The sequence below is a fragment of the Symphalangus syndactylus genome, chromosome 18 (genome assembly GCF_028878055.3).
Source record: "Symphalangus syndactylus isolate Jambi chromosome 18, NHGRI_mSymSyn1-v2.1_pri, whole genome shotgun sequence".
In the NCBI taxonomy this organism is placed as follows: Eukaryota; Metazoa; Chordata; class Mammalia; order Primates; family Hylobatidae; genus Symphalangus; species Symphalangus syndactylus.
Window position 1 is genome coordinate 65,281,536 of NC_072440.2, and position 27,677 is coordinate 65,309,212.

Here is a 27,677-nt window from a genome sequence, read left to right on the forward strand (position 1 = left end):
AAATAAAAGTTGTATATATTTACTGTGTTAAACGTGCTGTTTTGATATATGTATACCTTGCGAAATGATCCCCACAGTAAAGCTAATTAAGATACCCATCACCTCACATAGTTACGTTTGTGTGTGGTGGGGGCAAGAACATTTAAGTTTTTTTTTTTTTTTTTTCTTCTTTGGAGACAGAGTTTCACTCTTGTTGCCCAGGCTGGAGTGCAGTGGTGCCATCTTGGCCCACTGCAACCTCCGCCTCTTAGGTTCAAGTGATTCTCCTGACTCAGCCTCCCAAGTAGCCGGGATTACAGGCACCAGCCACCACGCCTGGCTAACTTTGGTATTTTTAGTAGAGACAGGGTTTCACCATGTTGGCCAGGCCAGTGTCAAACTCCTGACCTCAGGTGATCCGCCTGTCTTGGTCTCCCAAAGTGCTGGGATTACAGACATGAGTCACCACACGCGGCTGATAATAGCCATTCTAATAGCTGTGAGGTGGTAGCTCGTTGTGGTTTTGATTGGCATTTTTCTGATTAGTGATGTTGAGCCTTTTTTCATATACCTGTTGGCCATTTGTATGTCTTATTTTGAGAAATGTCTATTCGAGTTCTTTGCCCCCACTCCCTACCACCCGCACCTGCTTTTTTTCCATTTTTGAGACAGGGTCTCTCTGTGTTGCCCAGGCTGGTCTTGAACTCTTGGTCTCAAGCAATCTTCCTACCTCAGCCTCCTGAATAGCTAGGACTACAAGCAGGTGCCACTGCACCTGGCCTTTGCCCATTTTTAAATATTTTGTTTTGTTTCCTGCTGTTGAATTGTTCGAATTTCTTATATATTTAAATATTGGCCGCTTATCAGATATGTGGTTTGTAAATATTTTCTCCCATTTGTTAGGTTGTCTCTTCACTCTGTTGATTGCTGCTTGTGCTGTGCAGAAGCTTTTTAGTTTGATGTAATTCCATTTGTCTATTTTTGCTTTTGTTGCCTGTGCTTTGGGGGTCACAACCAAAAAATAATTGCCCAGACCAATGTCAAGAAGCTTTCCCCCTATATTTTCTTCTAGTAGTTTTTTGTTTGTTTGTTTGTTTGCTTTTGTTTTGTTTTGTTTTGTTTTTTTGAGATGGAGTCTGTCTCTGTCACCCAGGCTGGAGTGCAGTGGCATGATCTCAGCTCACTGCAAGCTCTGCCTCCCAGGTTCATGCCATTCTCCTGCCTCAGCCTCCCAAGTAGCTAGGACTACAGGCGCCTGCCACCACGCGCGGCTAATTTTTTTTCTTTTTTTTTTTTTTTTTTGTATTTTTAGTAGAGACAGGGTTTCACCGTGTTAGCCAGGATGGTCTTGATCTCCTGATCTCGTGATCCACCCGCCTTGGCCTCCCAAAGTGCTGGGATTACAGGGTGAGCCAACGCACCCAGCCTCTTCTAGTAGTTTTATGATTTTAGGTTTTACAGTTTTTGTCTTTAATCTGTCTTGATTTGATTTTTTTTATAGGGCGTGAAATAAGTATCCATTTTATTCTTTTGCAAGTAGATATCCAATTTTCCCAGCACCATTTGTTGAAGAGACTATCCTTTATGTTTGGACTCTTTATTCTGTTCCATTTGTCTATTTGTCTGTTTTTATGCCAGTACCATGCTGATTCCCTGCCCCCCACCCAGCTTTATTAAGGTATAATTGACAAATACAAATTAGTATATGAAACTGAGGTGGAAGTGCTGGAAAAAAAATTAGTATATATTCATGATGTACAACATGATGTTTCGATATATGTGTATATTGTGAAAAGATTAAATCAAGGTAATTAACATATCTGTTATCTCACGTACTTTTTGTGGTGAGACTGTTTAAGATCTAATCTTTTAGTAATTTGCAAGTATATAATACATTATTATTAACTATAGTCCCCATGCTGTAGGATAGAGCTCTAGAACTTACTCATCCTGGTTAACTGAAACTTTATACTCTAACAAATTATCTGCACATTTCACCCTATCCCCACAGTGTCATGCTGTTTTGGTTACTATAGCTTTGTAGTGTATTTTGAAATCAGGTGATGTGAAGCCTCCACCTTTGTTCTTGCTCAAGATTGCTTTGGCTGTATGGGGTCTTTTGTGGTTCCATATATGAATTTAAAGATTACATTTTCTGTTTCTGTGAAAAATGCCATTGGAACTTTGATAGGGATTACATTGACTCTGCAGACCACACTGAGTAGTGTAGACATTTTAAGAATATTAATTCAGGCCAGGCACAATGGCTCATGCCTGTTATCCCAGCACTTTGGGAGGCTGAGGTGGGAGGATCACTTACGACCAGGAGTTCAAGACCAGCCTGGATAACATAGTGAGACCCCATCTCTACCAAAAAGTTTTTAAATTAAAAACAACTGGCCGGGTGCAGTGGCTCACGCCTGTAATCCCAGCACTTTGAGAGGCCAAGGCAGGCGGATCACGAGGTCAGGAGATGGAGACCATCCTGGCTAACACGGTGAAACCCCATCTCTACCAAAAATACAAAAAAAAAAGGCAATTAGCCGGGCATGTTGGTGGGCACCTGTAGTCCCAGCTACTCGGGAGGCTGAGGCAGGAGAATGGCGAGAACCCAGGAAGCGGAGCTTGCAGTGAGCCAAGATGCGCTACTGCACTCCAGCCTGGGCGACAGAGCGAGACTCTGTCTCAAAAAAAAAAAAAAACAAATAAATAAAAAATAAAAACAATTAGGCATGGTTTTTGGATGCTGAATTGAATTTCTTTTTTTTTTTTTAAGACTGAATAATATTCCACTCTTTGTATATGCTATATTTTCTTTATCCATTCATCCATAGTGGACATTTTGGTTGCTTCCACATCTTGGGTATTGTGCATAATGCTGCAGTGAACCTGAACCTGCCAATAGCTCTTGGAGATTCTACTTTGAATTGTTTTGGATATATGCTCAGAAGTGGGACTGCTGGACCATATGGGAATTCTGTTTTTAATTTTTTGAGGAATTTCCAAGTGGTTACACCATTTTACACACTCAACAAGAGTACGAAGGTTTGAATTTATCCACATCAGACTTACGGTTTTCTGTTTGTTTGTTTGTTTTTAAATAGTGGCAGTCCTGGCTGGTCGTGGTGGGTGGCTCATGCCTGTAATTCCAGCACTTTGGGAGGCCAAGGCAGGCGGGTCATGAGGTCAGGAGATCCTGTAATCCCAGCTACTCAGGAGGCTGAGGCAGGAGAATCGCATAAACCCAGGAGGCAGAGGTTGCAGTAAGCCGAGATTGCGCCACTGCACCCCAGCCTGGCGACATAGCGAGACTCCGTCTCAAAAAAAAAAAAAAAAAAAAAAAAAAAAAGGCATAACGTTGAATACACATTTCAGAAGAAGACATAAGAAAAGATAGTCATCATCATGAATCATTAGAGAAATGCAAATCAAAACCACAATGAGCTATCACCACACACCCATTAGGACTGCCACTATTTTTTTTTTTGAGACCGAGTCTCATTCTGTCACCAGGCTGGAGTGCAGTGGTGCGATCTTGGCTCACTGCAGCTTCCACCTCCTGGGTTCAAGCCATTCTTCTGCCTCAGCCTCCCGAGTAGCTGGGACTATGGGCACGCACCACCCCACCCAGCTAATTTTTGTATTTTTAGTAGAGACGGAGTTTCACCATTTTGGCCAGGATGGTCTCAATCTCCTGACCTCATGATCTGCCTGCCTTGGCCTCCCAAAGTGCTGGGATTACAGACATGAGCCACCGCCCCTGGCCTTCTTTTTTAATGTTCCTTTTTAATGAACCATCTTTGGATTCTTGTGATAAGAGACACATTTATAGCACAAACCTGTAGTGTGGTGGTAGTTAGGGACAAAAGGGGTTGAGCAAGACAAGATACAGTTGGTAATGTCAAGGTGATTTTAAAGCATAAACTGTTTATAGATACCTGAAAGTTCATGGTATGCCTTATTTGCCAAGTATCAACAATAAAATATATAAAACAAAACCGAGAAATCCAAGGAGAAGCTAGCAAGTATGGAGTTGTTATGGAAGAGTGTAACCCTCTTTATCATCAGTTCTATGAAAGATAGATTACATAAACCAAAAAGGCAGCAGAATGGTTAAGTGGAGCAGACAAGAACAGACCAAACTCCTTTTTTTCAAGTGGGACCAGGTGAGGATGATCTCATGTTTTCTTACTTAAAAGGAGGCAGTTGGCCAGGTGTGGTGGCTCACTGTGTAATCCCAGCACTTTGGGAGGCCGAGGCGGGCCTATCACGATGTCAGGAGATCGAGACCATCCTGGCTAACACAGTGAAATCCCGTCTCTTCTAAAAATACAAAAAATTAGCCAGGCGTCGTGGTGGGGCCTGTAGTCCCAGCTACTCGGGAGGCTGAGAAAGGAGAATGGCCTGAACCCAGGATGGGGAGCTTGCAGTGAGCCAAGATCATACCACTGCACTCCAGCCTGGGCGACAGAGCAAGACTCCTTCCCCAAAAAAATTCTTAAAAGGCTGGGGGGAAGGGCAGTTATTTCGTCACTGAGTGTTGATACAGTAGAGGGGCACACTGACCATAAGCTCTTCTCTCCAAAAATTTTGTTGGATTATAATTTTGCAGAACAAATTATGGCCACATTTGACTGTTAACATGAGAAATTTATAATATTAACACTAGAAAATTGTAATGTTGAGTTTAAACCAGTATTTTGTAACTAATCCGTGCTGTTGTTGAACTCTTGTTCTATGATTTGAATTACCAAAATAGAATTTTTATTTCTAAAAATATTCCCAATATTGAATAAGCTTGCTTATTATATATGCTTTTTAATACTATGTTAAATTATTATTATTATATATGCTGTTGCCTAACTGAAAATCACTGGCTTAGGGCCTCATGTACCAAACCAAAGCAAAATAAGATTTGAGTAGTGGTTATTTTACTTAAGAACATATACTTCATTTCAAAGCATTTGGGGCCACCTGTGTACTGTATGTTAATGGTGTTGTAGGATAATTGGATCCTAGTAAGACAGAGTTCCCCTCCAGAGCATTATCTTGTCATAGAATCAGACAAATGTGTCAATAATTCTTAGGATTAGTAGACTGATAAATATTATAGAAGCATAAACTTTATTTAATTTAGAGACGGAGTCTCACTCTGTCGCCCAAGCTGGAGTGCAGTGGTACAATCTTGGCTCACTGCCACCTCCATCTCCCAGGTTCAAGTGATTCTTGTGCCTCAGCCTCCCAAGTAGCTGGGATTGCAGGCATATGCCACCATGCCTGGCTAATTTTTTTGTATTTTTAGTAGAGGTGGGGTTTCACCATGTTGTCCAGGCTGGTCTCAAAACTCCTGTCCTCAAGTGATCCACCCGCCCCAGTTTCCCAAAGTGCTGGGATTGCAGGCGTGAGCCACTGCACCTGGCCCTAGAAGCATAAACTTCAGAATAAAGTTATTTTACTGTTTTCTATTCTAGCACTTACCCCAAGGAAACAAGAAATGTTGTCTTATTGCTTGTCAATGTTATTTGATTGCTTTGGTCAGTGGGCCAGATGTTGACATTTATTAATATGAAAATTTCTTATACACAAGATTGTAATAGAATGTTTATCATAAAGATAGTAGTAATACTCAAGATTCAAATTCATAAGATTGAAGGTATAATTTTTATTATTGCTTTTGTTTAGAATTCTGGTTTATCAGACATTAAGGACAACTAGGAAAGAACTGGGCCCCATGTTATTGCCACAAATGTGTTTTTCGAAGAATACTTTCTAGGTTTTGTTATAAAACTACCCAAACATCTTGATCAGTTTCTTGGGGGAAGAAATGGTCATGTCGTTTTGCAAGTGAGAGAAACAAAGTTAATAGAAGTAATCAAGGTGTTCTCTTGGGTCCATTTTTGTTAGGGATAAAGATGTACCGTTGTAGGTTATTTGAATGTTTCTTCTGTGTCAGAGGAATTTGATACAACAGTAAGAAGGTGTTTTGGAGACAGAAGTGATTACTCTCACCAGAATGCAGTTGCTGTTTAAGACAATGGGAGAATGCTTGTTTGTGTATTTCTGGGTTTATAAAGGCAAGACATTCACCCAGTTAACAGGGCTAGGTTCTCGGTTAGTTTTGAGAGTCACTGTGTGCTCTCGTGTCAGTTGCATCCATCCTCCCTAGCTTGAGGCCTTTTTGTGGATAATATACATGCTGCCTTCATGGTGAAACAGGTATTTACACAGAGTGTTAAAAATATAATACTTTACCAACTTGCCTTCTTCAAATATTCTGAGGGCTGTTTTTAATGCCATCTCTCTCTCTCTCTTTTTTAAGCTCTGCGTATGATAATGTCAACAAAGTTCGAGTAGCCATCAAGAAAATCAGCCCCTTTGAGCACCAGACCTACTGCCAGAGAACCCTGAGGGAGATAAAAATCTTACTGCGCTTCAGACATGAGAACATCATTGGAATCAATGACATTATTCGAGCACCAACCATCGAGCAAATGAAAGATGTGTATCCTTTTTAGGCAGCTGGCCAATTCCACTGCTTGGTAACCTTGTTGAGTAAATAGAACTTGAAATTTCCTGAACTTAAAGGAAAAGTGCATTAAACATGCTAAAGGGAAAATCGTAATCTGTTTGCCATTTACTCCCTAAGTCTAGTCATGGAAAATCTTGGTTAACTCTGTTTGCAGTCATGTTTTTTCTGTCCAAGGGATGGTTCGTTATGATGAAGAAAAGGTAAAGGGAAGATCAGTAGTAGACTAAGAAAGAGGGTGCCCTGGCTATCTACCTGGTGAAATCAGGACTGTCCTGATCTTAGGTTACCACTTTAGGTCTCAGTTTCCCCACCTTTAAAATGAAGGAACTGGTCGTCATGATCTTTAAGGTCAACTAAGCTCTGAAATTATGTGATTAACTATGACCAACATTTAGAAATCCGGACTGAACAGATCTAGAGGATGCTGCCTGGGTAAAGGCTCCATTTGAAAGATAGAGAGGTTAAGTATACTGAAGAGGATCTGCCAGAAGGGAGAGGGTTATACAGCACTCCTACCAGTTTACCCAATTTATATTCCGCCCCTCCAGGGTGCGGGAGCTCGCTGTCTCTAGGCAGCCCTTTCCATTTTTAAACAGCTCTGTCAATAAGTTGTAGTGATATTTGAAGTGAAATGCCTCCTGCCACTACCACCTGTTGGTCCTGCTTTACTTTTTGCTGTGAAAATAAGCCTCTCTCAGATGACAGATTTTTAAATCATGTTTCCTTTGAATCCCATGCTGCGCCTCCTGTAGCATAAATCTGTAAGAAACAAAGAATAGTGTTTACACAGAAGTGAGTAAAAGAAATGCAGAAATACTGCTAATGAAATAATACTATGATGAAGTTAAAGGCTAAATGCTTTAATAATTTAATTTCTTTTTTTTTTTTTTTTTTTGTGAGATGGAGTCTCGCTGTTGCCCAGGCTGGAGTGCAGTGGCGCGATTTTGGCTCACTGCAGGCTCCGCCCCTTGGGGTTCACGCCATTCTCCTGCCTCAGCCTCCCAAGTAGCTGGGACTACAGGAGCCCGCCACCTCGCCTGGCTAATTTGTTTTTTGTATTTTTAGTAGAGACGGGGTTTCACTGTGTTAGCCAGGATGGTCTCGATCTCCTGACCTCGTGATCCGCCCACCTCGGCCTCCCAAAGTGCTGGGATTACAGGCATGAGCCACTGCGCCCGGCCAATAATTTAATTTCTGTAAGAAAGAAAGTAGCCATAGCTAAAGTTTTAGGTAGTTAAATACGGGACCAGGCAAGAAAGCATGAGGAGCAAAACTAGCACAAACCCCTTCTTAGAACGACTTGCCTATAGTCTTTTTTTTTTTTTGAGACAGAGTCTCGCTCGTCGCCCGGGCTGGAGTGCAGTGGCGCAATCTCGGCTCACTGCAAGCTCCGCCTCCCGGGTTCACGCCATTCTCCTGCCTCAGCCTCCGAGTAGCTGGGACTACAGGCGCCCGCCACCGCGCCCGGCTAATTTTTTGTATTTTTTAGTAGAGATGGGATTTCACCGTGGTCTCGATCTCCTGACCTCGTGATCCGCCCGCCTCGGCCTCCCAAAGTGCTGGGATTACAAGCATGAGCCACCGCGCCCGGCTGCCCATAGTCGTATTTATTTAGGATCTTAACAGTAATGGAAGAGTCAAGAAAATAGACTTAGGGTTGGATTTACTAGTAAGTTTCTAGACCTGTGTTTCTGGAAGTTTTATGTTTGGCTTTTGAGGAGCTTGGGAGAGGAGGGGAGCAGCAACAACAAGTAAAAAGAATAGTGACATTACAGGTTACTGGACCAAACAGAGGAGGGAGTATGTGCTACTTACCAGGCTACCAGTGTTTCCAGCAAACCTTGGAGGGGGTTCGTTGATGGTGGACAATTTAGAGAGCAAAGAGGTTGAGACTTCAAGATTGACCAGAATTTCCCTAACAGCCTGTTTCAGATCTCAGTCTAGGCCCATAGCTGCATCAGTCAGATGTAATGCCGTAATGCCTGCCATCTCACAGGACCTAAAAGGAGTTAACGACTTCAGATTCCTTCCATGAAGGAAACCAAGTTTTCCTCAGTTTCTTCTTTCCTTTAAGGGCCTCATGGTGTAATGATGGACTGTTTGGGAAGAGAGTCAAGAGAGGATGCATTTTTGTTTTCAATGCTTTGCTAAATGTGACCAGCTAATTGGTGTTTTACCTTAACCTGTGCAAACAGATATATAGTACAGGACCTCATGGAAACAGATCTTTACAAGCTCTTGAAGACACAACACCTCAGCAACGACCATATCTGCTATTTTCTTTACCAGATCCTCAGAGGGTTAAAATATATCCATTCAGCTAACGTTCTGCACCGTGACCTCAAGCCTTCCAACCTGCTGCTCAACACCACCTGTGATCTCAAGGTCAGCCAGGTTATTTACTATTAAGGTGATATATATTGAAAAACCCTTTCACTGAAGCATAGTTATATTTGTCATTATTCATATTTTAAATTACACCAGAAATACCCAAAAACATTTTTATGGCAAAAATGCTAGTAAAGTGTGGTAGTCTTCCTCTTCTTCCTTATCCCATTGCTCCTTTCTCCCCAGAGATACCTTTTTTTTTTTTTTTTTCCTTAAAGACAGAGTCTTCGTATGTTGCCCAGGCTGGTCTGGAACTCCTGGGCTCAAGCAGTCCTCCTTTCTTGGCCTCCCAAAGTGCTGGGATTACATATGTGGGCCACAGCACCAGGCCAAGATAACTAACTACTATAACAAATTGGTGGCCAGTTGCGGTGGCTCACACCTGTAATCCTAGCATCTTGGGAGGCCAAGGTGGGCGTATCACCTGAGGTCAGGAGTTCAAGACCAGCCTGGCCAACATGGCAAAACCCCATCTCTACTAAAAATACAAAAATCAGCCGGGCATGGTGGCACGCGCCTGTAATCCCAGCTACGTGGGAGCTGAGGTAGGAGAGCCTCTTGAACCTGGGAGGCAGAGGTTGCAGTGAGCCGAGATCACACCACTGCATGCCAGCCTGGGTGACAGAGCAAAACTTTGTCCCCAAAAAACAAATTGGTGTATTTTCTCCCAAAGTATTTTCTATGCTCTTACATAAATGTGTACTTTTATACTTTATATAGATAAACAGGATCATGTACATTATGTGTTAGTTTTTTTGTTCGTTTGTTTGTTTTTTGAGACGGAGTCTCGCCCTGTCGCCCAAGCTGGAGTGCAGTGGCGCTATCTCAGCTCACTGCAAGCTCTGCCTCCCGGGTTCCCACCATTCTTCTGCCTCAGCCTCCCGAGTAGCTGGGACTACAGGCACCCGCCACCACGCCCGGCTAATTTTTTTATTTTTTTATTTTTTTATTTATTTTTTTTTGTATTTTTAGTAGAGATGGGGTTTCACATGTTAGCCAGGATGGTCTCGATCTCCTGACCTCGTGATCTGCCCACCTTGGCCTCCCAAAGTGCTGGTATTACAGGTGTGAGCCACCGTGCCTGGCCTTATGTGTTAGTTTTAAAATCATTAAAATCAACAAAACATGTTGGTGACATTTTTCTTCAATAAATTTTATTCAAAAGATAGCAGCAGAAAACTTAACCTCACTGACTTTAATACCTAATAAGGCATTCCAACTAAATAAGAAAACCCCAAATTCTTTACAGTCCTCAGAGTTCTGAAAATATGCAGCATTTACATATTTCTATTTTAATGGGTGTCACAGGTAAACGAGGGAAATTTATGGATATCTTAAATGTGATGGAGTGATGTAGATTCAGTCCAAAAAAATGCACGGAAATTCAAGAAGACCTAAATAAATGAGAAGACATCCCATGTCCGTGGATCATAAGACTTAATACTGTTAAGATGGCAGTATTCTCCAAATTGATCTGCAGATTTAGTGCAATCTCTATCAAAGCCCCAGTTGTTTTTTTCTATAGAAATTGACAGGCTGATCCTAAAATTCCTATGGAAATTCATATGGAGAACTGATACACTTCCTGATTTCAAAACTTTTACTGCAAAACACAGTAATCAAGACAGTGTGCTACTGGCGTAAGAATAGACATATAGGTCAGTGGAATCGAAGTGAGAGTCAGTAAATAAACCCATGTATCTCTGGTCAACTGATTTTGGCAAGGATGCCACGACCATTCATTGGGGAAAGAATAGTCTTTTCAGCAAATGAATCTGGGACAACTGAATAGCCACATACAAAAAGATGAAAAAATTAACTCAAAATGGCTGGGTGCAGTGGTTTGCGCCTGTAATCCCAGCACTTTGGGAGGCCAAGGCCTGCGGATTGCCTGAGCTCCAGAGCAAGACCAGCCTGGGCAACATGGCAAAACCCCATCTCTACCAAAAATACAAAAAAATTAATCTGGGCGTGGTGGCATGTGCCTGTGGTCCCAGCTACTCAGGAGGCTGAGTGGGAGGACTGCTTGAGCCTGGGAGGTGGAAATTGCAGTGAGCAGAGATTGCGCCACTGCACTCCATCTGGGGTGATAGAGTGAGACCTTGTCTCAAAAGGAAAAAAAAATTCAAAATGGATTGAAGAACTCAATTTAAAAGCTAAAACTTTAATACTCTTAGAAAACATACAAGTAAATCTTTGCAATCTTATGTTAGGCAAAGCCTCTTAGACATGACACCAAAAGCACAAGCAACAAAAAAAAAGTAAGTGGATTCCATCAAGATTAGAAACTTGTGCTACAAAGCAAACCATCAAAAAAGTGAAAAGGCAAGCCACAGAATGAGAGAAGGTATTTGCAAATCATACATCTGATAAGGGACTTACAACTAGAATATATGAAGAACTCTTACAACTCAATAATGAAAAAATAAATAGCCTAGTTTAAAAAATGGACAAAGGATCTGAATAGACATTTCTCTAAAGAAGACATACAGATGGCAATAAGCACATGGAATGGTAGATGCTTGACATCATTAGTCGGTAGAAAAATGCAAATCAAAATTACATTGAAAAACTTTATGCTAACTAGGATGGCTGTAATTAAAAAGTCAGATAATAAGTGTTAGTAAGGATTCCACTCCTTAGTGAAAATGAAAACATGCATCTACACAAAAACTTGAACACAAATCTTCATAGCGGTATTGTTCACTGTAGCCAGTAAGTAGAAACAATCCAAATGTCCAGCTGATGATGAATAAATAGAATGTGGTGGATCCACACAATAGAAGAGAAAGGAGTGAAGTACTGATAATGCTACAACATGGATGCATCTTGCAAACATGTCTGTGAAGGAAGGCAGCCACAAAAGACACATATTGTATGATTCTGTTTACATGAAATGTCTAGAATAGGCAAATCCATAGAGACAAAAATTAGATTAGTGGATTACTGATTGCCTAGGGCTAGAGGAGTTGGGAGAATAATGAAGGAAGGAATACCAACTCACTGGAATTTATTTTTGAGGTTATAAAAATATTTTCAAATTGGATGGTGGTAATGGTTAAGTCCACCATTATAATACTAAAACCATTGAGTTATACACTTTAAATGAGCAAATTGTATGGTGTGTGAATTATAGCTTAATAAAGCTGCTTAAGTACGTATAGATGTATAGCAATAATCATTTATTGGATTTCAGTTCAACAGACACTCCTATGAGAAGCCCTGTGAGATACGCCAGACAAGAGAGATGAGGGTCTGCCCTTGAAATCTGAAAACTGATAGATCAGAAATCTGGTAGACAGTAGGTGATTATAATGAGATGTTCTATAACTGAGATGGAGAAAAAGATGGTGTACAAATGCAAAGGACAGAGGTGGGCTAGCTCTGGCTGGGGCTGGGAGGCAGCAAGAAGAAGGTGGTATCTGTGCCGGCCCTCGAGGATGGGTAGCTTTTCTTGTGGGAGGCCAGCGGCTGTATTGGACATAGGGTATCGTAGGCAGAGAGTACAGAAATAAAATAAGAAGGGAGGGACTACTACCGAAAACACTGAGTCTTCCTGTGGCTGCAGCATTGGATGAGTAATAGGACGTCATCGACACTAAGCTAGAAAGGTTGGTTGCAAGTAGATCATGGGGAACCTTCTAGAACTGTGTGTAAAAAGCAGTGGGTTTTGTCACGGTGGGTGAATACGGTGGCCAATGTCCAGTGAGATGTTGTAGAAGACAGCTTCCTTCATCAGATATTGTGTGGATTGGACTCTGTCACCTCTTGGGATCCCTCTGATACAGGTTTATGTCCTTTCCATATGGGATGGAACCAGCTCCTTTCCCTGGATCAGTGCAACCAAGAGTCAGGTGGGCACAAAATGAATAAAGCTATGTTTAGGATGGCTCTACTACTTCTTTGGCACTTAATGATTTTCTTGAAAATTTGCAGTGAATATTTTTATGTCTCCTCGTGTTTTTTTTTTTTCTTTTGGTTATCATCATAGCCCTGTTATGGCAGATTGCTTTTGTTTTTGGAGAGACATTCTCAATCAATATTTTAAGCATATAACATTTCTGGGAAGAATTGGCTCTTATTTTTGCTTGAAAGTGTTCATCCTTAAGAATAAAACAAATAGAACCAGACTACTTTCTCTGTTGTCTATTCCCAGTTTATGGACTTGTCTTTAAGGCCGTTCTGTTCACCTGCTCACACTCACACACACGAGTTGTTGGCCGTGGCATAATTTAGGCATCGTCTTGAAAACCCAAGTTAACACAAAGAATCAGAAGCATAACAGTATGTTTTGGATATTTAAAGTGGTACAATTGACTAATATTTTATTTTATTTTTATTTTATTTTATTTATTTTAATTTTATTTTATTTATTTTAATTTTATTTTTCCAGACAGAGTCTTGCTTTGTTGCCCAGGCTGGAGTGCAGTGGCGTGATCTCAGCTCACTGCAACCTTCACCTGCTGGGTTCAAGCAATTCTCCTGCTGAAGCTTCCTGAGTAGCTGGGATTACAGGTGCCCACCACCATGCCTGGCTAATTTTTGTATTTTCAGTAGATACGGGGTTTCACCATATTGGCCAGGCTGGTCTCGAACTTCTGATCTCATGATCCGCCCGCCTTGACCTCCCAAAGTGCTGGGATTCTACAGGCGTTTGCCACTGCACCCGGCCTTTACTAATATTTTAAAAGTATACAGCAGTCAGGTGCCATGGCTCACGCCTATAATCCCAACACATTGAGTGGCTGAGGTAGGTGGATCGCCTGAGGTCAGGAGTTCAAGTCCAGTCCGGCCAACTTGGTGAAACCCTGTCTCTACTGAAAATACAAACAAATTAGCTGGATGTGGTGGCGCACACCTGTAATCCCAGCTACTTGGGAGCCTGAGGCACGAGAATCACTGGGAAGCAGAGGTTGCAGTGAGCTGAGATGGCGCCACTGCTCTCCAGCCTGGGCAACAGGGTGAGACTCCATCTCAGAAAAAAAAAAACATATACAGCAGTGTGTGTGCATCATTCTCATGGGTATAAATGCGAGAAGAGAGAATCTCATTCAAAGATGGGTATGGTATGTCACTGATTTGTTACAGTGAGCATGTCCAAGCAGGGCAAGAGGCAGTGGCAGTTGAGTGTGCATATGACAGTTGAGAACACCACATGAGGAGAGGACTTGTGTTTGCTGGAGCTCTGGGATCACTGCACTTTTATCACATCCTCAATGCCTTGTGGTGACCATCGTGCCCATTCCCACAGGCCCCTTGGCCTAGGAAGTTTGTAACTTGCAGCCTCACTGACCTCCTGTTATTTAGGTCCTTTCGAATTTTCAAGAGGATTTCTTTTTTTTTTTTTTTTTTTGAGACGGAGTCTTGCTGTCGCCCAGGCTGGAGTGCAGTGGCGCGATCTCGGCTCACTGTAGGCTCCGCCCCCCGGGGTTCACGCCATTCTCCTGCCTCAGCCTCCTGAGTAGCTGGGACTACAGGCGCCTGCCACCTCGCCTGGCTAATTTTTTGTATCTTTAGCAGAGACGGGATTTCACTGTGTTAGCCAGGATGGTCTCGATCTCCTGACCTCATGACCCGCCCGCCTCAGCCTCCCAAAGTGCTGGGATTACAGGCGTGAGCCACCGTGCCCGGCCCGAGGATTTCTTCCCTTTATCCAATGGCTTCTATGTTACAAAGTGTTTTTTACTCTTGAACCCTTACCAAAATATCTTGAACCCTTATCGATATCAGCTATTATCAGTGTCTTAGACCTTTAACTTTTGGCTCTGGTATCAGTCAAGGCCGACAGAAATAAGCTTGATTTTTGGTTTCCGTAAACATGCTTTGCACTTATTTTCTGAAGCTTAAGACCCAGCAGACATTGACATCTTAGGACCCTTCCAGGATCCTCTCTTGTAGACTTTATTTTTCAGGACCACGGGAACTCACCAGGGTTACAGACCCTATTTGGAGGCTCTGCTAGCACATTTCTAGTGTAACTACCAGAGAATGTGAGCTATACTAGTCTGTGCCCTTGTTTACTAGACTGATCCCACAGAAATCCCAGTAGGAGTCACAAGATGCTGGGATCACAACATGTGAAAATTCTGGCTATGCCTATGAAAGACTCTGATAGATACAAATGAAACACGTCTTTGGGGCTTCCTTTGTTTTTGAAAATTGAATTTACACAGCCCAAAAGGTATATTTTCTTCTACCATATCCTTGTTTATTTTCCTTTGTATGGAATTATACTGAGTACTACTGCTTTTTTATTTTGTAGCCTTGGCATTGTATTGATTAGTGTCATGTAAATTTGGTTAGTCTTTGATATTGTAGTGTTGACAGACCTTAAAAAAAAATCATGGCCGGGCATGGTGGCTCACATCTGTAATCCCAACACTTTGGGAGGCTGAGGTGGTTGAATCACCTGAGGTGAGGAGTTCGAGACCAGCCTGGCCAACATGGTGAAACCCCATCTCTACTAAAAATAGAAAATAAGCCACACCATGGTATTGGAAGGCCAGATGATGAAAGGCCAGTAGATGCTTGAGACCAGAGAAAATGAGAAACTATGTATTTTTTAAAAAATAAAATATTCTTTAGTACATGAAACTTTAAAAACAAAAAGCTTTGGGAGTAGGTTTGACTACCTGGAAGAAGGAAGTGGGAAGAATCTTTGGAAATACTTATATTTATAGACTAAGTAGAAGACTAACAGAAAGTAGAGTCTGAGAAATAGAAGGCCAGTGCAGATCTTCACAGCAGTCCTGAGAGCTCCAGCAGGACAGGCTGAGAAAAGGGTACTGGTTGGTTTTGCTGACTTTACCCAGAACAGTTTTTGTCAATTCACCTAATTGAGATTGCTTTGTGCTAAGCAGATAATGAAAGGTAGAGATGCTTCTTAAAGTGTGTTCTATAAAGACTTCTTCAGCCTGCGTCCTGGTCTCTACATGTTGATTGCTTTTCAGATTGTTGGGAAAATTAAATACTGAATTTCTAGAATGCCCAGAAAATATCTGCCACTTAGTAGCATTATTATTGCTATTGCCTTTTTTATTTTTGTGATGTTTTGATATGAAAGGTTAGAATTTCTAAGAAGTTATCCTGTTTTTTTTCTCTCTTAGATCTGTGACTTTGGCCTGGCCCGTGTTGCAGATCCAGACCATGATCACACAGGGTTCCTGACAGAATATGTGGCCACACGTTGGTACAGGGCTCCAGAAATTATGTTGAATTCCAAGGTAAGGACTAAGTTTGCATAAAAAGAAATCCAGTAAGTAAGAGAACTTTCTGAGTGCATTGCAGTAAGCCGTAAGTCTCCCTCTGCATTGAGAGTTGGCCTATCTGGCCAGAGCCAAGGTGCTGTCTTTTTTGATACAGGGTCTTACTCTGTTACCCAGGCTGGAGTGCAGTGGCACCATCACGGCTCACAGTCTCAACCTCCCGGGCTCAAGTGACCCTCTTCACCTCAATCTCCAGAGTTGCTGGGACTACAGAGTGCACCGCTAGACCTGCCTAATTTTTTTTTTTTTTTTTTTTTTTTGAGATGGACTCTCGCTCTGTCGCCCAGGCCAGAGTGCAGTAGCACAATCTCGGCTCACTGCAAGCTCTGCCTCCTGGGTTCACGCCATTCTCCTGCCTCGGCCTCCCAAGTAGATGGGACTACAGGCTCCTGCCACCACGCCCAGCTAATTTTTTGTATTTTTTAGTAGAGATAGGGTTTCACCCTGTTAGCCAGGATGGTCTCTATCTCCTGACCTCGTGATCCGCCCACCTCAGCCTCCCAAAGTGCTGGGATTACGGGTGTGAGCCACTGTGCCCGGCCACATCTGGCTAATTTTTTAATTTTTTTTGTAAAAGTAGGGTGTCTTCCTATGTTGCATGTTGCCCAGGCTGGTCTTGAACTTCTGAGCTCAAGGGATCCGCCCACCTCAGCCCCCACCTCCCCCGCAAAGTGCTGGGGTTACAGGGATGAGCCACCACACCTGGCCCCAAGGTGCTGTCTAAATTTTGTTCGGCATTGAACTTAGGGCTCAGCCTCTCTACCTCAGCTGGTATAGTGCTGACGGTTGTAGAATAGGAGGGGGTGTGCCTCTGCAGTCACTGTTACCATAAGTGGTCTGTGTTTCACTCCTTGGACAGCTGTCCTGAAGTCCTGCCTATCGCTGTCACTGTTAGGTGCAGGCTGGGTTTGTTGTAGAGGTTATTCAGTAATGTGTATTTCTGTGAACATGGGCCAGGGCTATTCTATAAAGGTCAAATTTATCTGATAATGAAGAATGTCTCTTTGGCAGAATTATATTGTAATTTGTTGTACTTGAAGAAAACATAAATGTGAACAGAGTAGGAACTGCTGTGGATTCTTTCGAAATTATATGATTTCCTGCTTCCAAATGAAGTGGTTTCCTCTGCATCTGTGAGTGGCTATAGAGAGTGCATCCAGGTCTCATCCATACTCTGCTAGCAAGGTCTGTGTCTTGGTCATAAGAAATGGTTGAATAAGTTTACAAAAGCCCAGAAAAGTGAAGTCTGACATTTTTTGTTGCATTTATGAGCCAGGAGGCAAAAATTGAGGGCTGCTATGGAGATTGAGATTCAATATTTTTACTGTTATTTGCAAATAATATATGAATAAGGTGTGAAAATTGAGTAGTTAAGTAAGCCTGACATACTACCTGTATCTAGTATCTCAGGATTATAAGATTCTTAAACACAGTTCCCTCTGCTATCATGTAAAGATACTTGAAGAAAAGCAATAAAAATAGACATTGGATCTTGTATCTAGGGCCCAGGAACCAGAAATAGTCCTGAGAGGCTTAGTGGAAATGAAAGAACAGGTCTAATTAGCTCATAGGCTTCTTTCTCTTCCTCCATCCTTTATTACTAGTACAGATAAGCTATTAGATTTTTTCATAAGGAAATGGAATTTGTTTAAAGCATTTAGTTTTTCTTGATATCCTACATTTGTTCAGTTTAGTTATAAAAGTAAAATCTCATTAACATAAATTCCATTATAAAGAAGGATTTGGCGTAACAGATGTTTCAGAGAAGAAAATGCCATGTTGATTCTCTGTAATTCTATATGACAAATAATCCCACACAACAGGTTCTTTCTCTGACTGGCCACGTGACAGCCGTTCTAAACAAGGAGCATTGGCATGCGAGTGTTCAGTGCCAGTTGTAAAGGGAACTGTTGGTGTGCCTTTGTCCTGGTGTGGCTTCTTGGTCTTGCAGTCTCCGTTCTGACTTAGATGCCCCCACTGTCTCCATTTCTTGATTACCCTCCAGGGAGAAGTAGCCAGAGAGGGTGTTCGTCAAGATGACCAGCTTTTCCTTCTACTTGCAGGGTCACCAAAGTGAAAATTGAGTGTTCATTTTTTTCTTATTTGCAGTACCTGTAGCCTGAGAATGTTACTTGTAGCAGTTGTCTTCATTTTATTTTTATTAATGTAGAAAATTATCAAACCCATAGAAAAATTGAGAGTAGAGTGAACACCCATATGCCCCTGTCCTTGGTTCTCCAGCTATTAACATCTTGTCATATTTCTTATCCCTCCTTCCCTCTCTTACTCTTTCCTTTCTCTTTCTTCTTCTGTCTCTTCTCTTTTGTCAGACCATGTGACACTTCACCAACATATAACACTTCACTCCTAGACCCTTTGGGGCATACTAATGCTTCTTACAAGGAAGGTGTTCTTCCCACAGCTAGAGTACCCTTACCCTTTCATAAAATGATCAGCATTAATTCCATAACATCTCATTCTCCCAAAAAAGTCTAGGTAACTCTGTTTTCAACACATGATTTAATTGTTTCATGCATTATTCTTAGTCTAGAACAGTCTTGCCCTTCCTCTCTTCTTCAAGACATTCAGTACTTTGCAATGTACAGATCAGTTGTTTCACAGAGTGGTTCGCATTGTGGATTCTTCCAGTGAGTTCTTCCTGATGAGATGTAGCTTGCACGTTTCTGACATGACCACTACAGATTCCTGAAGACGGTGCAGAAGTAGCTGGGACTACAGGCGCCCGCCATCACGCCCGGCTAATTTTTTTGTATTTTTAGTAGAGACAGGGTTTTACCATGTTAGCCAGGATGGCCATCCTTGTTTCCCAGCAGCCTTCCCCCAGTGGTTCAGCACTTACTTCTGTCAGTTATCATATTGGGGGTTATAAAATGGTAGTTTTCTAAATTTATTCTTCCTTTTACTTGTATTAGCTAGCATTCTTCTATGAAGATTTTTCCCGTTTACCCTTTCTCTTCATCTGTATCCTACCTTTGTTTTTAAAACACTATTACAGACCCAGGATTTTTTTTATGTGTTCTCCATTTTAATTTTCTTTCTTTTTTTTTTTTTTAACTCATATTGTCCCAGTTTTGAGAAGCTAGAGCACTCTGTACATATTTGTAACGTTTTATAGAATTTCAGCTTTCAGAAAACTTGCTCTGTTTTAGCTTGTTTAGGAAAGAAAAAAAATTTTTAAAAAGAAAAGTTGCCGGGCGCTGTGGCTCACACTTGTAATCCCAGCACTTTGGGAAGCCGCGGCAGGTGGATTACTCACTAGGAGTTCGATACCAGCCTAGCCAACTTGGTGAAACCCCATCTCTACTAAAAATACAAAAAATTAGCCAGGCATGATGGCAGACACCTGTAATCCCAGCTACTCAGGATGCTGAGGCATGAGAATCGTTTGAACCCGGAGTGCAGAGGTTGCAGTGAGGCAAGGTCACGCCACTATACTCCAGCCTGGGCGGCAGAGTGAGACTCTGTCTAAAAACATAAAAGTTGCAAGAAAAGTATAAGGTGGCCATTCTCAAACTTTCTCGTCTCAGGATACCTTTACATTTCTTTCTTTCGTTCGTTCGTTCTGTTTTTTTTTTTTTTTTGAGACCGAGTCTCACTCTGTCGCCCAGGCTGGAGTGCAGTGGTATGATCTCGGCTCATTGCAACCTCCGCTTCCCACGTTCAAGCGATTCTCATGCCTCAGCCTCCCAAGTAGCTGGGATTACAGGCACATGCCACCAAGCCCAGCTATTTTTGTATTTTTAGTAGAGACGGGGTTTCACCATGTTGGCCAGGCTGGTCTCAAACTCCTGACCTCAAGTGATCCACCCCCCTCAGCCTCCCAAAGTGCTGGGATTACAGGTGTAAGCCACTGTGCCCAGCCTCTTTTTTTTTTTTGAGACAGTCTTGCTCTGTCGCCCAGATGGAGTGCAACAGTGCCATCTCGGCCTCCCAGATTCAAGCAGTTCTCCCTGCCTCAGCCTTCCAAGTAGCTGGGATTACAGGCACCCGCCACCACGCCTGCTTAATTTTTGTATTTTTAATAGAGACGGGGTTTCACCACATTGGCTGGTCTCAAACTCCTGACCTCAGATGATCCACCCACCTCAGCCTCCCAAAGTGCTGGGATTATAGGCATGAACCACCACGTCTGGCTTTTTTTTTTTTTTTTTTTTTTTTGAGACGGGGTTTCTCTCTCTCTGTCACCCAGGCTGGCAGCCACCCCCTCCTCAAGTGATCCTCCAGCCTCGCCTCCCGTGTAGCTGGGACTACAAGCGTGTACCACCATGCCTGGCTAATTTTTGTATGTTTTTGTAGGGACAGGGTTTTGCCATGTTGGCCAGGCTGGTCTCAAACTCCTGGGCTCGACTGATCCACCCACCTCGGCCTCCCAAATTGCTGGGATTGCAGGCATGAGCCACTGCGCCCAGCCAAGATCCCTTTACATTTGTTAAAAATTATCAAGGACCAGCTGGGCATGGTGGCTCACACCTGTAATCCTAGCACTTTGGGAGGCCGAGACAGGTGGATCAGTTGAGCCCAGGAGTTCGAGACCAGCCTGGCCAACATGGAGAAACACTGTCTCTACTAAAAATACAAAAAATGCACTGGGCATGGTGCCACATGCCTGTAATCCCAGCTACTTGGAGGCTGAGGTAGGAGAATCGCTTGATCCCGGGAGGTGGAGGTTGCAGTGAGCCGAGATCGTGCCACAGTACTCCAGCCTGGGTGACAGAGTGAGACACTGTCTCAAAAAAAAAAGTCAAGGACCCACACACAGTTTTTTATTTATGTAGGTTATATCTATTGTTATTTACAGTATGAAATTTTTTTTTTTTTTTTTTTTTTTTTTGGAGAGAAGTCTGGCTCTTGTCCCCCAGGCTTGAGTGCAATGACTCAATCTTGGCTCACTGCAACCTCCGCCTCCCGGGTTCAAATGATTCTCCGGCCTCGCCTCCCGTGTAGCTGGGACTACAAGCGTGTACCACCATGCCCGGCTGATTTTTGTATTTTTTAGTAGAGATGGGGTTTCACCATGTTGGCCAGGCTGGTCTTGAACTTCTGACCTCAGGTGATCCACCTGCCTTGGCTTCCCAGAGTGCTGGGATTACAGACATGAGCCACCACGCCCAGCCTACAATATGAAACTTTAAAATGTCTTAATTAATTTTTAAATAGTAAACCCACTACATGTTAAGTTATATGTTTTTCATAAGAATAAATTTGTTGTTTGGGTGGAGCCAAGATGGCCGAATAGGAACAGCTCCCGTCTCCAGCTCCCAGCCCCAGTAACACAGAAGACGGGTGATTTCTGCAATTCTGCTTGAGGTACCGGTTTCATCTCACTAGGGAGTGCCTAACAGTGGGTGCAGGACAGTCGGTGAAGCGCACTGTGCGCGAGCCGAAGCAGGGCGAGGCATTGCCTCACTCGGGAAGCGCAAGGGGTCAGGGAGTTCCCTTTCCTAGTCAAAGAAAGGGGAAACAGACGGCACCTGGAATATCGGGTCAGTCCCATCCTAATACTGCGCTTTTCCAACGGGCCTGGAAAACAGCACACTAGGAGATTGTGTCCCGCACCTGGCTCGGAGGGTTCTATGCCCACGGAGTCTCGCTGATTGCTAGCACAGCAGTCTGAGATCAAGCTGCAAGGCGGCAGCGAGGCTGGGGGAGGGGCGCCCGCCATTGCCCAGGCTTGCTTAGGTAAACAAAGCAGCCAGGAAGCTCGAACTGGGTGGAGCCCACCACAGCTCAAGGAGGCCTGCCTGCCTCTGTAGGCTCCACCTCTGGGGGCAGGGCACAGACAAACAAAAACTCAGCAAGAACCTCCACAGACTTAAATGTCCCTGTCTGACTGACAGCTTTGAAGAGAGTAGTGGTTCCCCCAGCATGCAGCTGGAGATCTGAGAACGGACAGACTGCCTCCTAAAGTGGGTCCCTCACCCCTGAGCAGCCTAACTGGGAGGCACCCTCCCAGTAGGGACAGACTGACACCTCATTCAACCGGGTACTCCTCTGAGACAAAACTTTCAGAGGAACTATCAGACAGCTGAATTTGTGATCTCACGAAAATCCGCTGCTCTGCAGCCACCGCTGCTGACACCCAGCCAAACAGGGTCTGGAGTGGACCTCTAGTAAACTCCAACAGACCTGCAGCTGAGGGTCCTGTCTGGTAGAAGGAAAACTAACAAACAGAAAGGACATCCACACCAAAAACCCATCTGTACATCACCATCATCAAAGACAAAAAGTAGATAAAACCACAAAGATGGGGAAAAAACAGAGCACAAAAACTGGAAACTCTAAAAAACAGAGCACCTCTCGTCCTCCAAAAGAACGCAGTTCCTCACCAGCAACGGAACAAAGCTGGATGGAGGATGACTTTGATGAGTTGAGAGAAGAAGGCTTCAGACGATCAAACTACTCTGAGCTACGAGAGGAAATTCAAAACAATAGCAAAGAAGTTAAAAACTTTGAAAAAAAATTAGAAGAATGGATAACTAGAATAACCAATGGAGAGACGGGCTTCAAGGAGCTGATGGAGCTGAAAGCCAAGTTTCGAGAACTACACGAAGATTGCAGAAGCCTCAGTAGCAGATGCGATCAACTGGAAGAAAGGGTATCGCTGATGGAAGATGAAATGAATGAAATGAAGAGAGAAGGGAAGTTTAGAGAAAAAAGAATAAAAAGAAATGAACAAAGCCTCCAAGAAATTTGGGACTATGTGAAAAGACCAAACCTACGTCTGATTGGTGTACCTGAAAATGATGGGGAGAATGGAACCAAGTTGGAAAACACTCTGCAAGATATTATCCAGGAGAACTTCCCCAATCTAGCAAGGCAGGCCAGCATTCAGATTCAGGAAATACAGAGAACGCCACAAAGATACTCCTCGAGAAGGGCAACTCCAAGACACATAATTGTCAGATTCACCAAAGTTGAAATGAAGGAAAAAATGTTAAGGGCAGCCAGAGAGAAAGGTCGGGTTACCCACAAAGGGAAGCCCATCAGACTAACAGCTGATCTCTCAGCAGAAACTCTACAAGCCAGAAGAGTGGGGGCCGATATTCACCATTCTTAAAGAAAAGAATTTTCAACCCAGAATCTCCTATCCCGCCAAACTAAGCTTCATAAGTGAAGGAGAAATAAAATACTTTACAGACAAGCAAACGCTGAGTGATTTTGTTACCACCAGGCCTGCCCTAAAAGAGCTCCTGAAGGAAGCACTAAACATGGAAAGGAACAACCAGTACCAGCCACTGCAAAAACATGCCAAATTGTAAAGACCATCGAGGCTAGGAAGAAACTATAGCAACTAACGAGCAAAATAACCAACTAACATCATAATGACAGGATCAGATTCACATATAACAATATTAACGTTAAATGTAAATGGGCTAAATGCTCCAATCAAAAGACACAGACTGGCAAACTGGATAAGGAGTCAGGACCCATCAGTGTGCTGTATTCAGGAAACCCATCTCACGTGCAGAGACACACATAGACTCAAAATAAAGGGATGGAGGAAGATCTATCAAGCAACTGGAAAACAAAAAAAGGCAGGGGTTGCAATCCTAGTCTCTGATAAAATAGACTTTAAACCAACAAAGATCAAAAGAGACAAAGAAGGCCATTACATAATGGTAAAGGGATCAATTCAACAAGAAGAGCTAACTATCCTAAATATATATGCACCCAACACAGGAGCACCCAGATTCATAAAGCAAGTCCTCAGTGACCTACAAAGGGACTTAAACTCCCACATAATAATAATGGGAGATTTTAACACCCCACTGTCAGCATTAGACAGATCAACGAGACAGAAAGTTAACAAGGATATCCAGGAATTGAACTCAGCTCTACATAAAGTGGACCTAATAGACATCTACAGAACTCTCCACCCCAAGTCAACAGAATATACATTTTTTTCAGCACCACACCACACCTATTCCAAAATTGACCACATAGTTGGAAGTAAAGCTCTCCTCAGCAAATGTAAAAGAACAGAAATTATAACAAACTGTCTCTCAGACCACAGTGCAATCAAACTAGAACTCAGGATTAAGAAACTCACTCAAAACTGCTCAACTACATGGAAACTGAACAACCTGCTCCTGAATGACTATTGGGTACATAATGAAATGAAGGCAGAAATAAAGATGTTCTTTGAAACCAACGAGAACAAAGACACAACATACCAGAATCTCTGGGACACGTTCAAAGCAGTGTGTAGAGGGAAATTCATAGCGCTAAATGCCCACAAGAGAAAGCAGGAAAGATCCAAAATTGACACCCTAACATCACAATTAAAAGAACTAGAAAAGCAAGAGCAAACACATTCAAAAGCTAGCAGAAGGCTAGAAATAACTAAAATCAGAGCAGAACTGAAGGAAATAGAGACACAAAAAACCCTTCAAAAAATTAATGAATCCAGGAGCTGGTTTTTTGAAAAGATCAACAAAATTGATGGACCGCTAGCAAGACTAATAAAGAAGAAAAGAGAGAAGAATCAAATAGATGCAATAAAAAACGAAAAAGGGGATATCACCACCGATCCCACAGAAATACAATCTACCATCAGAGAATACTACAAACACCTCTATGCAAATAAACTAGAAAATCTAGAAGAAATGGATAAATTCCTCGACAAATACACCCTCCCAAGACTAAACCAGGAAGAAGTTGAATCTCTGAATAGACCAATAACAGGTTCTGAAATTGTGGCAATAATCAATAGCTTACCAACCAAAAAGAGTCCAGGACCTGATGGATTCACAGCTGAATTCTACCAGAGGTACAAGGAGGAACTGGTACCATTCCTTCTGAAACTATTCCAATTGATAGAAAAAGAGGGAATCCAGGCTGGGCGCGGTGGCTCACGCTTGTAATCCCAGCACTTTGGGAGGCCGAGGCGGGCGGATCACGAGGTCAGGAGATCGAGACCACAGTGAAACCCCGTCTCTACTAAAAATACAAAAAATTAGCCGGGCGTGGTGGCGGGCGCCTGTAGTCCCAGCTACTCGGAGAGGCTGAGGCAGGAGAATGGCGTGAACCTGGGAGGCGGAGCTTGCAGTGAGCCGAGACTGCGCCACTGCACTCCAGCCTGGGCGACAGAGCTAGACTCCGTCTCAAAAAAAAAAAAAAAGAGGGAATCCTCCCTAACACATTTTACGAAGCCAGCATCGTCCTGATACCAAAACCTGGCAGAGACTTAACCAAAAAAGAGAATTTCAGACCAATATCCTTGATGAACATTGATGCAAAAATCCTCAATAAAATACTGGCAAACCGAATCCAGCAGCACATCAAAAAGCTTATCCACCATGATCAAGTGGGCTTCATCCCTGGGATGCAAGGCTGGTTCAACATACGCAAATCAATAAATGTAATCCAGCATATAAACAGAACCAAAGACAAAAACCACATGATTATCTCAATAGATGCAGAAAAGGCCTTTGACAAAATTCAACAACCCTTCATGCTAAAAACTCTCAATAAATTAGGTATTGATGGGACATATCTCAAAATAATAACAGCTATCTACAACAAACCCACAGCCAGTATCATACTGAATGGGCAAAAACTGGAAGCATTCCCTCTGAAAACTGGCACAAGACAGGGATGCCCTCTCTCACCGCTCCTATTCAACATAGTGCTGGAAGTTCTGGCCAGAGCAATCAGGCAGGAGAAGGAAATAAAGGGTATTCAATTAGGAAAAGAGGAAGTCAAATTGTCCCTGTTTGCAGATGACATGATTGTATATCTAGAAAACCCCATTGTCTCAGCCCAAAATCTCCTTAAGCTGATTAGCAGCTTCAGCAAAGTCTCAGGATACAAAATTAATGTACAAAAATCACAAGTATTCCTGTACACCAATAACAGACAAACAGAGAGCCAAATCATGAGTGAACTCCCATTCACAATTGCTTCAAAGAGAATAAAATACCTAGGAATCCAACTTACAAGGGATGTGAAAGACCTCTTCAAGGAGAACTACAAACCACTGCTCAATGAAATAAAAGAGGATACAAACAAATGGAAGAACATTCCATGCTCATGGGTTGGAAGAATCAATATCGTGAAAATGGCCATACTGCCCAAGGTAATTTATAGATTCAATGCCATCCCCATCAAGCTACCAATGACTTTCTTCACAGAATTGGAAAAAACTACTTTAAAGTTCATATGGAACCAAAAAAGAGCCCGCATCGCCAAGTCAATCCTAGGCCAAAAGAACAAAGCTGGAGGCATCACGCTACCTGACTTTAAACTCTACTACAAGGCTACAGTAACCAAAACAGCATGGTACTGGTACCACAACAGAGACATAGATCAATGGAACAGAACAGAGCCCTCAGAAATGATGCCGCATAGCTACAACTATCTGATCTTTGACAAACCTGACAAAAACAAGAAATGGGGAAAGGATTCCCTATTTAATAAATGGTGCTGGGAAAACTGGCTAGCCATATGTAGAAAGCTGCAACTGGATCCCTTCCTTACACCTTATACAAAAATTAATTCAAGATGGATTAAAGACTTATATGTTAGACCTAAAACCATTAAAATCCTACAAGAAAACCTAGGCAATACCATTCAGGACATAGGCGTGGGCAAGGACTTCATGTCTAAAACACCAAAAGCAATGGCAACAAAAGCCAAAATCGACAAATGGGATCTCATTAAACTAAAGAGCTTCTGCACAGCAAAAGAAACTATCATCAGAGTGAACAGGCAACCTACACAATGGGAGAAAATTTTTGCAACCTACTCATCTGACAAAGGGCTAATATCCAGAATCTACAATGAACTCAAACAAATTTACAAGAAAAAAACAAACAACCCCATCAAAAAGTGGGCAGAGGACATGAACAGACACTTCTCAAAAGAAGACATTTATGCAGCCAAAAAACACATGAAGAAATGCTCATCATCACTGGCCATCAGAAAAATGCAAATCAAAACCACAGTGAGATACCATCTCACACCAGTTAGAATGGCCATCATTAAAAAATCAGGAAACAACAGGTGCTGGAGAGGATGTGGAGAAATAGGAACACTTTTACACTGTTGGTGGGACTGTAAACTAGTTCAACCATTGTGGAAGTCAGTGTGGCGATTCCTCAGGGATCTCGAACTAGAAATACCATTTGACCCAGCCATCCCATTACTGGGTATATACCCAAAGGGCTATAAATCATGCTGCTATAAAGACACATGCACACGTATGTTTATTGCTGCACTATTCACAATAGCAAAGAGTTGGAACCAACCCAAATGTCCAACAACGATAGACTGGATTAAGAAAATGTGGCACATATACACCATGGAATACTATGCAGCCATAAAAAATGATGAGTTCGTGTCCTTTGTAGGGACATGGATGAAACTGGAAAACATCATTCTCAGTAAACTATCGCAAGGACAAAAAACCAAACACCGCATGTTCTCACTCATAGGTGGGAATTGAACAATGAGAACTCATGGACACAGGAAGGGGAACATCACGCTCCGGGGAC

General features: G+C 42.6%; 1 protein-coding gene across 3 annotated transcripts in view; it reads left to right on the forward strand.

Annotated features, from left to right (window-relative positions):
* The window catches only part of MAPK1 (mitogen-activated protein kinase 1), a 169,979-nt gene that overhangs the window by 55,316 nt on the left and 86,986 nt on the right, over positions 1 to 27,677 (forward strand). For all 3 annotated transcript variants that reach the window (XM_063623608.1, XM_063623607.1, XM_055252347.2), the window contains exons 2-4: positions 6,299 to 6,481; positions 8,704 to 8,893; positions 16,003 to 16,119. In XM_063623608.1, coding sequence (XP_063479678.1) covers positions 6,299 to 6,481; positions 8,704 to 8,893; positions 16,003 to 16,119 — 490 coding nt within the window. The remainder of the gene's footprint in view (positions 1 to 6,298; positions 6,482 to 8,703; positions 8,894 to 16,002; positions 16,120 to 27,677) is intronic.